Source organism: Oncorhynchus tshawytscha, linkage group LG05, assembly GCF_018296145.1.
Source record: "Oncorhynchus tshawytscha isolate Ot180627B linkage group LG05, Otsh_v2.0, whole genome shotgun sequence".
Classification (NCBI taxonomy): domain Eukaryota; kingdom Metazoa; phylum Chordata; class Actinopteri; order Salmoniformes; family Salmonidae; genus Oncorhynchus; species Oncorhynchus tshawytscha.
Window position 1 is genome coordinate 53,482,119 of NC_056433.1, and position 13,805 is coordinate 53,495,923.

The window sequence follows — 13,805 nt, forward strand, 5'->3', positions numbered from 1 at the left end:
ATAGTAAGGCTTTGGAGCACCTTAAATTACATTTTGGGCAAAAAGGAAAACTCCGCTGATTATTATTATCTGACCCTGCTGGTCATCTATGAACGTTTGAACATCTTGTTCTGTTATAATCTCCACCCGCCACAGCCAGAAGATGACTGGCCACCCCTCAGAGCCTGTTCCTCTCTAGGTTTCTTCCTAGGGTCTGGCCTTTCTATTGAGTGTATGCTTGGGGTTTTGTTTGTTTGGGGTTTTAGGCTGGGTTTCTGTACAGCCCTTTGTGACATCGGCTGATGTAAAAAGGCTTTATAAATACATTTGATTGATTGATTGAATCAGATGACTCATTCATCCCAAAACCCACTGATATTGCCAACTACTTTAATATTTTTTTTATTGGCAAGATTAGCAACTTTAGGCACAACATGCCAGCAACAAATGCTGACACTACACAAGTATATCTGACCAAATTATGAAAGACAAGCATTGTAATTTTGAATTCCGTAAAGTAAGTGTGGAAAGTAAGAGGTGAAAAAGCCACCGGGTCTGACAACTTGGATGGAAAATTACTGAGGATAATAGCGGACGATATTGCCACTCCTTTTTGCCATATCTTCAACTTAAGCCTACTAGAAAATGTGTTCCCTCAGGCATGGAGGGAAGCAAAAGTAATAGCCGACCAATCAGCCTGTTACCAACCATTTGGATGTGTTTGACCAGATCCAATGCTATTTTCAGTAAACAAATTGACAGACTTTCAGCACGCTTAAAGGGGAGGACATCCAAAAGCACGTACACTTATTAAGCCAGCAGCATACCACCCTGCATCTGCACCCCCACCCCCAGGTATAATCAGGAATTCCCCAGGGCAGCTGTCTAGGCCCCTTACTTTTTAAAATCTTTACTAACGACATGCCACTGGCATATCCCCCCTTGAGTAAAGCCAGTGGATGTATTGTAATGTTTAAAAATATATATATAACTGCCTTAATTTTGTTGGACCCCAGGAAGAGTAGCTGTTGCCAAAGGATCCATAATAAATACAAAACTCAATAAATACAAAATATTTGGAAGGCGTTCCTAATATTTTGTACAATGTTTGGCACCCTTGCACCTTTTCAATGGAGATCAATGAAGCAGAATAATATGTTTCCTCTTTGAAAAACTGATTGAATGGCTATTTTTACCCGGTAGGCACCTGCAACTTACCACAGGTGAAATACATGACATTTCTTGGGACCTGTGCAGTTGTAAATCAAACAAATACACGTGTGAACAAAGTTTTTCAATTTAAACTTATTTGAGAAGAAATAGTGAATCATGGAAAGGTGCCAATATATTTGGTGCATCTGTATGTGTTCAGATTCAGAGATGGTGAGAGGACAGACGTCTCCAGCCAGGTTGTAAAACCAGGTCAGCCTTCCATCCATGGGACTGTCATATTCCCCATCCATGCCAGGAGGAGAGAGCCCAGCTGACACCGAGCAGATAGGCTGGCCTGGCCTGTAAAGGTGACTCAGCTCCCTCCTCAGGAGAGCCTCATTACAATATATTATCATGCTGCTCTGCCTGCTGTAAATGTTGCAGGACCACCAGGGACCCTCGTCCTCCGGCTCCCAGTCTGAAACATTGTCTGGAAATGCAGGGAGAGTTTAAACTGTAAATGCCAATGCCTGGCCCCAGACCACTGAGATATGGGGAGAGGGACACATCGCAGGAATAATATAGCTGATGTCTGGTGGCCTCAATGCATAATGTTCAAAGTTTTGACTGAAGTCTGGACACAAACTTTTCTCACAGATGACACTGACTGAACATGAAAAAAAATACATCAACATCATGAAAATATATGATTTTGTCATTGGTAGTGCTGAGCGATTAGTGCTTTTTGAGGTTGGTTTGCGTCGTGCCTAAGAACAGCCCGTAGCCATGGTAAATTGGCCATATACCACACCCCCTCGTGCTATATTGCTTAAACACACACACACTTTAAAAATATATATATTTTCTTTTATTACTGTCTAACCCTAGCACCCCTCCCCCAATTGGAGTAAACTAGTGAACAACAACCCTTAGGCCTGTATTTCCAGCTTATACATACTACATACATTTTATGGACACAGTCTATTTATTATTAGTTGTTATTAGTCTCAACCTTCAGCTCCATTCAACCCCTCCCATCTATCTCTTAACATAATCCATATTGGATTTCTATTTGCCATATATTTCTCAACTGATGTGATGTTTCACAAAAGTTCTGAACCTTTCTATTCTCATTGTTTCTACAGACAGTAAATTGAAAATAAAAAATGTTGCTAAAAGTATTATATTATTGATCGATTGACTGACTTTTCAGATCACCCAGTAGTGCCATCTGCAGGGTTAGCTCCAGGTAAATATTGCAATTCTTCAGCCATTCCTGGACCTATGACCAAAAACAAGCTACATATGGATAGTATTTTTTTTAAAACGATCTAATGATTGTCTCTTTGAAGCAAAATCTGCAGAGCTGGGAAGGTTGTATCCCCCATATAAATAACATTATATTGGTTGCAAGAATTTCATATAATAATTTAAATGGTAAAATTCAAAGTTTTGAATCTGGCATCATTTTGCGTATCAGTTCATAAACCATGTGCCATGGTACGTCAAAAATCTCTTCCAAACTATTTTGCAATCTATACTGCACGACTGTCAATTTCTTGGTCCTTAATAAATTAAACTGGTATACTTTTTTTATTTATCACAATTTTCTTTAACCAATTATGGTCTTTAATGCAGGGCTGACAGACAGGTTCCTTACTTTTTCCCCCTTCCACTTTCCTCTTCCATTTTTGCGGAAACGCTGCAAATAGTTGGTTGTAATTTTGGGTAGAGCAGACATTTCCATATGCTTTTGTTAGCTGCATGTGTGACATAACTCCACCAGTCCTATTTATGATATAATTTATGACGATTATACCTTTTTTTTTCTTCTTTAATAATATTTTTTAAATAAATTAATATATTTAAAGTAACACACTAAAATACACTCTAGTTTATTGCCTGCACCTAGCAAATCATTAAAAAATATATATTATTTGTAACGGCAAGCCAGGCAGAATTAAACTGGCCTATTTATATAATGAATATAAATTTGGAGGGCAGAAATGATTAAATATTAAAGCACTAGACCTCTCACTAAAGGCTTCAGTCATACAAAAGTTATACTGAAAGTAGTAAATTAGTAAAACTGTCTCATGTTCAAGAATGTAATCTGAATAAAAGGAAAAAGGCCAACCTCTCACTTTCCGTTATTTGAAAAGTAAATCATCTCAAATATTGCTATTTTTAAAACAAACCATAGAAAGTTGGTTGCAATTTCAATATAATCCACCAGAAAAGACAGAACAAATAATACGGTTAGTTTAACCATATTTGGGAGATGATTTACTTTTCAAATAACTGAAAGTGAGAGGTTGAAATCTGAATAAAAGGAAAAAGGCCATTCTTGAACATAGGGTGAGACATTCCTACCAATTTATTAGAGAACCAGTTTGGATTTCAGTATAACTTTTGTATGACTGAAGCCTTTAGTGAGAGGTTTAATGCTTTAATATGTAATCATTTCTGCCCTCCAAATTCATATTCATTATATAAATAGGCCCGTTTAATTCTGCCTGGCTTGCCATTCCAAATAATTTAAAAAACTGTTTGCTAGGTGCAGGCAATAAACTATAGTGTATTTCAGTGTGTTACTATTCCATACTGTATTAGTATAGTAGTATATTTCAGTATTATTATTCCATACTGTATTACTATAGTGTATTTCTATTCTATACTGTAATCCTATAGTGTATTTCTATTGCATACTGTATTACTATAGTAGTATATTTCAGTGTTACTATTCCATACTGTATTCCTATAGTGTATTTCTATTCCATACTGTAATCCTATAGTGTATTTCTATTCCATACTGTAATCCTATAGTGTATTTCTATTCCATACTGTATTTCTATAGTGTATTTCTATTCCATGCTGTATTACTATAGTGTATTTCTATTCCATACTGTATTACTATAGTAGTATATTTCAGTGTTACTATTCCATATTGTATTACTATAGTGTATTTCTATTCCATACTGTATTACTATATTGTATTTCTATTCCATACTGTATTCCTAGTGTATTTCTATTCCATACTGTATTCCTAGTGTATTTCTATTCCATACTGTATTCCTAGTGTATTTCTATTCCATACTGTATTACTATAGTAGTATATTTCAGTGTTACTATTCCATATTGTATTACTATAGTGTATTTCTATTCCATAATGTATTATTATAGTAGTATATTTCAGTGTTACTCCAGCTAGGCCAGACTATACGTGTAGGTGGCCAGTTTGTTTACCATCTTGGCCATGTGTGAGGTGACAGGCTTCATGGCCTCCACAGAGTGAATGGTGATGGTGCTGGCCTGCTCGATGCTCAGCTGACGGCTGAACCTCTCCTGCAGCTCCTCCAGGCTGAAGGCCATCTTGGGGTATTTAGCATCTGCCCTCTGAAACACACAGACAGAGCAGAGGATAAGGGGGGGGGGCATAAACAGACTGGGATCTCCAGGGAGAGACTATTACCTTGCATCATAGGAGAGACACACTAGAAGGGAGCCTACATTAAACCTAAAGTCTATTATTAGACTTAATAGTTCTGGTACATCAATGTTTCCTTGTGGAGAATACACACATTGCTTTGATACATTTTGGAATGTGTATGTGTGTGTGTGTACAATCCCGGCCAAAGAGAGGGTATGTGTGTGTGTGCTGAATAATGAGGGACTGTGTTGATGGGTAGGGTTTTGTCAGGTCAGGGTGCTGAGCCTTACCCAGCCTTTTATCACTAGACGCTCAGCTCCACAAGACTATAAAGCAAAACAAATGGCTCATTATGCTCGGTGTTAAAACGTGTAGTCATGTCCTGTGTGCACCATCAAATTGTATTACTGTGAGCTGGTACCTTGACCGATCGGCATTTCATTTCTGAGATCAAAGTGAAAATCTAACTACAGTATACGTCTTTCCATAGGAGTGTGGATATTGCTAACACCTAGAATTGGATGGTAACACATTTAACATCAATGTAGTTCTCTCTCTGTGTGTGTGTGGTGTGTACTTATATTTGTCCTACTTCACATATGTACAAGTGGGTGTTAATACACGCGTGTGAATTGGAAATGTGTTTTTTGCATATCCCACTCTCCCTGAGACACCCTCGGAGAGCGGGGACACAGACAGGGTCTGCCATTCAATGGCGACCCTGGAGCAATTATGATTAAGTGCCTTGCTCAACAGCACAAACAGATTTTTCACCTTGTCGGCTCAGGGATTTGAACCAGCGACCTTTTGCCCACTGGCCAAACAGGGTGGGTGTGTATAGTGCTTGGAGTGATGGCACAAAATGGACTAAGGCCCATGCCATCATTCCCCCTGTGCCTGCAGTCACCTGACAGAGACAAATATGGAGGAAACGAGGGCACAAACTAATGCAAACCAAACTCACAAAGCCTTAATTTAACGGCCAGTAGATATGCAAATGACCTTCCATCCCATCACCCTCCCTGTGGCTAATTAAAAAGTAACTATGCTTATATCGTTATGTGCTGCTGCTTTAAGCTTAACCAGCACCAAAGGTATGGAAGCCACCCAATTAAAAAACCCATATACACTCATTATATAAATACAGAGCTGGCTAAGTGGTCCAGCAGGAAGGGTACTGAGTAGGCCTACATACTGAGAGGTCCGGTGTGCTTATACATGTTGTCATTTATTATTGAAAGAGGATGTCAGTGGCCTGTGCAAGGACAACTGGGTATTATCAGAAAACACATTACATAGGGGTTGATGCTTTATTAACCCAAGAGACAAACACTAAATCTGTCCTCAAGAGAAGAGACTGCACGCTATTGGACCGCAGCCAAAACAAAGCTAAAGGTTACCCAGGAGATAAATCACTTGGGCATTGGCTCTGCTGCACTACATCATGGCAAAATACTACCTTCTCTGTGGAGTAGATGGGCTCTTAATCTTTTTTTAAGAGCAAGCTTTGCTGCTGAGAAATGACAGGATATATACTGACGTATATAGACACATCTCTGTGTAGGTCTCAGACATTGTGTTTCAGCTTGACTATGGCAGTTCATGCTGGGCCAAGAGAGGGGACTGAATAATAAGCATTTGTTCATGTGTATTGTTGTTTGCGTGAGAAGAAGTGAGTCAGATGCTTGTTGCTGCCCAGGGGCTGTGAGATTGTCCAGAGAGGGAGCAGTGTCATGCGATGCCCGGCTTTCAGCATAGGCTGGAATGGGACAACTACCACGCCTCTCCCACTGTCTTTCTCTTCCTCCTCCTCACTGTCTGTTTTCAAGGGCCCCTGGCAAAGACTTATCTGTCAGCTAAGCCACAGCCCAGGGCAGGAGAGGGAATCAAAATGAATGACCACTAAGAAGGCTGTGTGCTTTATAAGAATAAAAACACAAAATCTTCAATGACAATGTCTAAATAGTAGACCAAACTGCATTTGCTAAAACTTCATACATATTCCAAATAGTACATTACACAAATAATATTTTAACGAGCTTATGCCGACAGTAATTGAGACTACTCATGAGACAGTGTTATGAAACCTTGGCACTGAGTAAACAACAACGCTCTCTCTCTCTCTCACTCTCAGCCAGTACTCAATTATGAAAGCAGAAGCAGATTGTAAATGTTGCAGACCTCTGGTGTTTGCAATGCACCTTAGCCTATTCCCTATTTAGTACACTACTTTCGACCAGAGCCCCAAGGCCCTGGTCAAAAGTAGTGCACTATACAGTGAATAGGATGCCACTTGGTACGTATAGCCTACAGTTGAAGTCGGAAGTTTACATATACCTTCGCCAAATACATTTAAAAACTCTGTTTTTCACAATTCCCAACATTTAATCCTCGTAAAAAAATCCCCTGTTTTAGGTCAGTTACGATCACCACTTTATTTTACGAATGTAAAATGTCAGAATAATAGTATAGAGAAGGATTTATTTCAGCGTCTATTTCTTTCATCACATTCCCAGTGGGTCAGATGTTTACATACACTCAATTAGTATTTGGTAGCATTGCCTTTAAATTGATTAACTTGGTTCAAACGTTTCAGGTAGCCTTCCACAAGCTTCCCACAATAAGTTGGGTGAATTTTGGCCCATTCCTCCTGACAGAGCTGGTGTAACTGAGTCAGGTTTGTAGGCCTCCTTGATCGCACACGCTTTTTCAGTTCTGCCCACAAATTCTCAAAAGGATGAGGTCAGGGCTTTGTGATGGCCACACCAATACCTTGACTCTGTTGTCCTTTAGCCATAACTTTGGAAGTATGCTCGGGGTCATTGTCCATTTGGAAGACCCATTTGTGAACAAGCTTCAACTTCCTGACTGATGTATTGAGATGTTGCTTCAACATAATTTCCCTTCATCATGATGCCATCTATTTTGTGAAGTGCACCAGTCCCTCATGCAGAAAAGCACCACCATAACATGATGCTGCCACCCCCGTGCTTCAAGGTTGGGATGGTATTCTTCGGCTTGCGAGCCGCCCCTTTTTTCCTCCAAACATAACAATGGTCATTATGGCCAAACAGTTTGAATTTTGTTTCAGCAGACCAGAGGACATTTCTACAAAAAGTACAATCTTTGTTTCCATGTGCAGTTGCAAACTGTAGTCTGGCTTTTTTATGGTGGTTTTGGAGCAGTGGCCTATTCCTTGCTGAGCGGCCTTTCAGGTTATGTCGATTTTGGACTCGTTTTACTGTGGATATAGATACTTTTCTACCGGTTTCCTCCAGCATCTTCACAAGGTCCTTTGCTGTTGTTCTGGGATTGATTTGCACTTTTCGCACCAACGTACGTTCGTCTCTAGGAGACAGAATGCGCCTCCTTCCTAAGCGGTATGAAGGCTGCGTGGTCCCATGGTGTTTATACTTGCGTACTATTGTCTGTACAGATGAACTGGTACCTTCAGGCGTTTGGAAATTGCTCCCAAGGATGAACCAGTACAGGTCTACAATTGGCTGATTTCTTTTGATTTCAAGCAAAGAGGCACTGAGTTTGAAGGTAGGCCTTGAAATACATCCACAGGTACACCTCCAATTGACTCAAATGATGGCAATTAGCCTATCAGAAGCTTCTAAAGCCATGACATCATTTTCTGGAATTTTCCAAGCTGTTTAAAGGCACAGTCAACTTAGTGTATGTAAACTTCTGACCCACTGGAAATGTGATACAGTGAATTATAATCTGTCTGTAAACAATTGTTGGAAAGATTACTTGTGTCATGCACAATGTAGATGTCCTAACCGACTTACCAAACTATAGTTTGTTAACAAGAAATGTGTGGATTGGTTGAAAAACAAGTTTTAATGACTCCCAACCTAAGTGTATGTGTAAAGTGTAAACTTCTGACTTCAACTGTATGTCGTTTGACCTGTTTTACATGTAGTCAGCTGCACAGTGTTCTGTTGACCTTTTCTGGATATGATAGATAATATGCTCTCCTGGTACACCCTACCCAGCCCTGTTAGTTACACAGGAAGTATTTTTTATTTTTTTTAATCAGTCTTCCTTAAAAAAAAAAGGTTGGATGTGTGACTATTCAAAAATTATTCAACAGCAGTAGACAAAATTGTTCTGGCTCTGAGGCGTAGAATGCCCTACTGTTGTGTCAAATGGACAACGCACCAATCCTTTCCCACCTGGCATGGTATAATTTGATACAGAATATTTTCTTAATTTATAGACCAATGAAATGCTGATACATTTTAATGACAGTCAATTTCATACGAATTGTATAGCTGTCTCTCTCCCTCATACTTTCCCTGTCAATTCATTATCATATAGCGTACTTTCGGAAAGCCTATGGTAGGCCTAGGTTAATTCATAAGTTTTAAAGAAAGAAATCACTATTAAAGGACATCAATAATAGGAAGAGACTTGATTGGGCAAAGAAACACGAGCAATGGACATTAGACCGGTGGAAATTTGTCATTTGTTCTGGAGTCCAAATTTTCGATTTTTGGTTCCAACTGCCGTGTCTTTGTGAGACGCGGTGTGGGTGAATGGATGATCTCCGCATGTGTGATTCCCACCGTAAAGCATGGAGGAGGAGCTGTTATGGTGTGGGGGTGCTTTGCTGGTAACACGGTCTGTGATTTATTTAGAATTCAAGGCATACTTAACCAGCATGGCTACCACAGCATTCTGTAGCGATACGCTATCCTATCTGGTTTGGGCTTTAGTGGGACTATCATTTGTTTTTCAACAGGACAATTACCCAACACACCTCCAGGCGGTGTAAGGGCTATTTTACCAAGGAGAGTGATGGAGTGCTGCATCAGATGACCTGGCCTCCACAATCACCCGACCTCAACCAAATTGAGATGGTTTGGGATGAGTCAAACCACAGAGTGAAGGAAAAGCAGCCAACAAGTGCTCAGCATATGTGAGAACTCATTGAAGACTGTTGGAAAAGAATTCCAGGTGACGCTGGTTGAGAGAATGCCAAGTGTGCAAAGCTGTCATCAAGGCAAAGGGTGTTTAACACTTTTTTGGTTACTACATGATTCCATATGTGTTATTTCATAGTTTTGATGGCTTCACTAGTATTCTAGAATGTAGAAAATAGTCAAAATAAAATCCCTTGAATGAGGAGGTGTTCTAATACTTTTGACCAGGGTAGTGTAAGTCCATTCAGAAAGTTTCCTGAAGTTGCCTGTCTGGACTCCAACTCTTTAATAAGAATCAAACACTCCTGTCATGATTTAATCTCGTAAAAAGGCCTGTTTTCAGTAATTTACGCTACATAATTTCTCTCATTATGGCATCTTCTCTGACGGAACATATGCCAAGGCCACTGCCATTGAATGACCAGCAGGGTTTGTGACGTTACGCAAATATTTTTGGAAATTTTAAAGAAACCATCGGACTTCATGTGAATGGAGTTGTGCGTCAAAATAGGATCTGTGTTTTTTTCATTAAAGCCAACAGATAAGGGCAAGATGGGCATATAGCTTTATTTTGACTCCGTATATGAAAAATGCGACAGCTCCTTTCCAACCTGCCATTTCTTACTTAATAGATTCATATTTATAAGTAATAAACTGAATAACAATAATGAAATGCCATGATAATAACGAAGTGTAATAGCTTGTTTCAAAAAGGTTATATTAAGAAGTATATGCATGTAATCAAGTGTACAAAGAATTGTGAAGTCCCCTTTTTACATAGGGCCTTACAGACCTAAGACAAACAGTAACATACATTTAAACAAAATGGACACATTGAGAAAAAAAATGTGAAAATGGAAAGAAAAGGAAAAAAATCAGCAACAAAGTGTAATGCAATAGTGAAATTCCACATTTCTTTTGAGTCTGATAGCCTATGTGTTAAATTGTGTCAATACAAAAATGTTACAATCCTCTCCAATCAGAGATTTCTTAATTTGTATACTAGACTAATATTTAGCGGAAATAACTTAAATAAAAATAATGAAATGCTACTGATAATAACTAAGTGTAACTGTAATAGTGACGTTGCAGAGAAAATCCATGGTTATGTTGGTGACCGTGTACATTTGCCTAGGGAATTACTGTAACATCAATTTCCAAGACCGTCAGAGACCTAACAGGGAGAGAAGCCAGGCATATCATTACTGGCATGGCACCCTGCAATATGTCAGCCTGACAAATAATGTAAGTAGGGTTGGGATTTGCCAGGGACCTCACAATACCATATCATCTCAATACTTGGGTGCCTTTAGGATATGTATTGCGATTCTATATGTATTGCGATTCTATATGTATTGCGATTCTATATGTATTGCGATTCTATATGTATTGCGATTCTATATGTATTGCAATTCTATATGTATTGCGATTCTATATGTATTGCGATTCTATATGTATTGCGATTCTATATGTATTGCGATTCTATATGTATTGCGATTCTATATGTATTGCAATTCTATATGTATTGCAATTCTATATGTATTGCGATTCTATATGTATTGCGATTCTATATGTATTGCGATTCTATATGTATTGCGATTCTATATGTATTGCGATTCTATATGTATTGCGATTCTATATGTATTGCGATTCTATATGTATTGCGATTCTATATGTATTGCGATTCTATATGTATTGCAATTCTATATGTATTGCGATTCTATATGTATTATTCTATATGTATTGCAATTCTATATGTATTGCGATTCTATATGTATTGCGATTCTATATGTATTGCAATTCTATATGTATTGCGATTCTATATGTATTGCGATTCTATATGTATTGCGATTCTATATGTATTGCGATTCTATATGTATTGCAATTCTATATGTATTGCAATTCTATATGTATTGCAATTCTATATGTATTGCAATTCTATATGTATTGCGATTCTATATGTATTGCAATTCTATATGTATTGCAATTCTATATGTATTGCAATTCTATATGTATTGCGATTCTATATGTATTGCGATTCTATATGTATTGCGATTCTATATGTATTGCGATTCTATATGTATTGCGATTCTATACTGTGATCAAAGCTCCAAACAAGACGGAGTGAAGATAAAAGGTAAGGAAATAGGCATGGAAGGCATGGAAACAGAAGTGCTGAAAGCAAATTGGCTGCCTATTTAAAAAGATAATGGAGAACAAGCTATGAAGGAAAATACTGGAGTTTTGGTGCAGGTACAGCCAAAAAGCACAAAAATAATATTGCAATATTGTCAAAACAATACGATCGTCAAAAATAATATCCCGATATGTAGCTATATCGATTTTTTTCTCCAGTCACAAAATCTAAGAGAATGAACGTGGGCCAGCACAGCTAAAAACACAACTGTGTACTGTACTGGCTGGAAATGAATCGTGTGAGGAAGCACAGCACAGCAGCACACCCATATAGAGAGCAGCGTTTTGCCAGCACGTCTAAAAATGGATATCATGATACATGTCTGAAAGGAGGAGTAACAATCATATCATTCTGCTGCTAGTGCTAGGGTCTCCTGGCTGGCATATTCCTCATTCACACTGCTGCTCCAACTCTACAGTCAGCCCAACTAAACACCTATTTAACACCCACTTCATCACTACTCCTAGAACCCTACATTGTCAGTTGTTGTTTTTCTATGATGATGTCATCATCAATAAATTCATCAAGCTTCTCTGTTCCCGAATATTGTTTTCCTTTGCTCTACCAACAGACTGTATGTAGGACAACAACATGAGGTATAAAAAGAAGTGTACACTATGTTCAAAAATACATGTAGCTAATGCACCATGATTTCATAGAGCTTGTTATAGGACATAAAAACACGCCTAGTCCAACCACTGCTTTCAGAGAGGGCTCCAGGCATGGACTGAGAAGAAGCATGTTATGTGTCAGACAGCAAGGCAGTTGGCCAAAGAGACATTTCTGTCTCCAACAATGGAAGTAGTGTTCTATTCTGTCATTCTAGTCCAGTCTACTTACTCTAGATGTGATAATTATTCTATTTGACTCTCTTCTACTCTCCTCGTGGCTTGAGCCGTCTACTCTCCTCGTGGCTTGAGCCGTCTACCATCCTCGTGGCTTGAGCCGTCTACCCTCCTCGTGGCTTGAGCCGTCTACCCTCCTCGTGGCTTGAGCCGTCTACTCTCCTCGTGGCTTGGGAGACGTCTACTCTCCTCGTGGCTTGAGCAGTCTACTCTCCTCATGGCTTGAGCCGTGTACTCTCCTCGTGGCTTGAGCCGTCTACTCTCCTCGTGGCTTGAGCCGTCTAGTCTACTCGTGGCTTGAGGTGTCTACTCTACTCTTGGCTTGAGGCGTCTACTCTACTCTTGGCTTGAGGTGTCTACTCTACTCTTGGCTTGAGGTGTCTACTCTACTCTTGGCTTGAGGTGTCTACTCTACTTTACTCATGGTTCAACTTGTGTCCTACCTCTGTGTAGAAGTCTTTGACTAGTGGTGAGGAGCAGGTTTGCAGGATAGTGTTGATGCTGGACTGGAAGTCTGGTTGCACGGTGTGGATGGCTCTGAGCACCATGTCCCTCTCATCCTGCCTGAACACACAGTGACTGAACAGCTCGTCCACAGGCAGGCCATCCTCCTCCATCTGACGCAAGACCCTGAGGACAGACCAGGAAACACAATGGGTTGAGTTAGAAAATACACATTATTCCCTAAAAAGGAGAATTTTGCCATAAATATCCAGGCCTACGTCCAGATGACAAGTGCCTTGGGGTAAAGGCAACGGATCGATTACAAGTGTTGATCACCATCTTTAGGTAATATGTTATTTGCTTGAAGTTCAAAGTTAGGAATGCACATGTATCAGTATAAAATCATAGAAGTCAATATTTTGACCTTAGTCTTCATAAGGTGTGGCCAAGTGTCTCATACACAGTGTACAAAACATTAAGAAGACGTTCCTAATATTGAGTTGCACCCTCTTTTGCCCTCAGAACAGCCTCAATTTGTTGGGGCAAGGACTCTACAAAGTGTCGAAAGCGTTCCACCGATGCCTTATAATTGCAGTCGCTGTACTCATAATATACAGGAGAACGATCACCTTATGATGAGGATAGCCATGCTGCAAGCCCAGCTTCAGACGCAATCGTTAGTCAAGGGTAAATAAAGTGTAGGAAAGTATGAAACAGTGTCTGTGCCACCAATAAATACAGATAGTAGTATAAATCCCCTCGGACAGTCCCCGCAGCCGGACAATTTTATCATGGCTTCTGGAAGGAAATGCTGTAGGAATGTT

The 13,805-nt window shown here is 39.4% G+C and overlaps 1 protein-coding gene across 1 annotated transcript in view; it reads right to left on the bottom strand.

Moving 5' to 3' along the window:
• LOC112250855 (DNA-directed RNA polymerase, mitochondrial) overlaps positions 1–13,805 on the bottom strand; it is a 94,611-nt gene that overhangs the window by 62,267 nt on the left and 18,539 nt on the right. Inside the window, exons 5-6 of the mRNA XM_024421341.2 lie at positions 12,981–13,167; positions 4,378–4,527 (exon numbers count right to left, since the gene is read on the bottom strand). Coding sequence (XP_024277109.1) covers positions 4,378–4,527; positions 12,981–13,167 — 337 coding nt within the window. The remainder of the gene's footprint in view (positions 1–4,377; positions 4,528–12,980; positions 13,168–13,805) is intronic.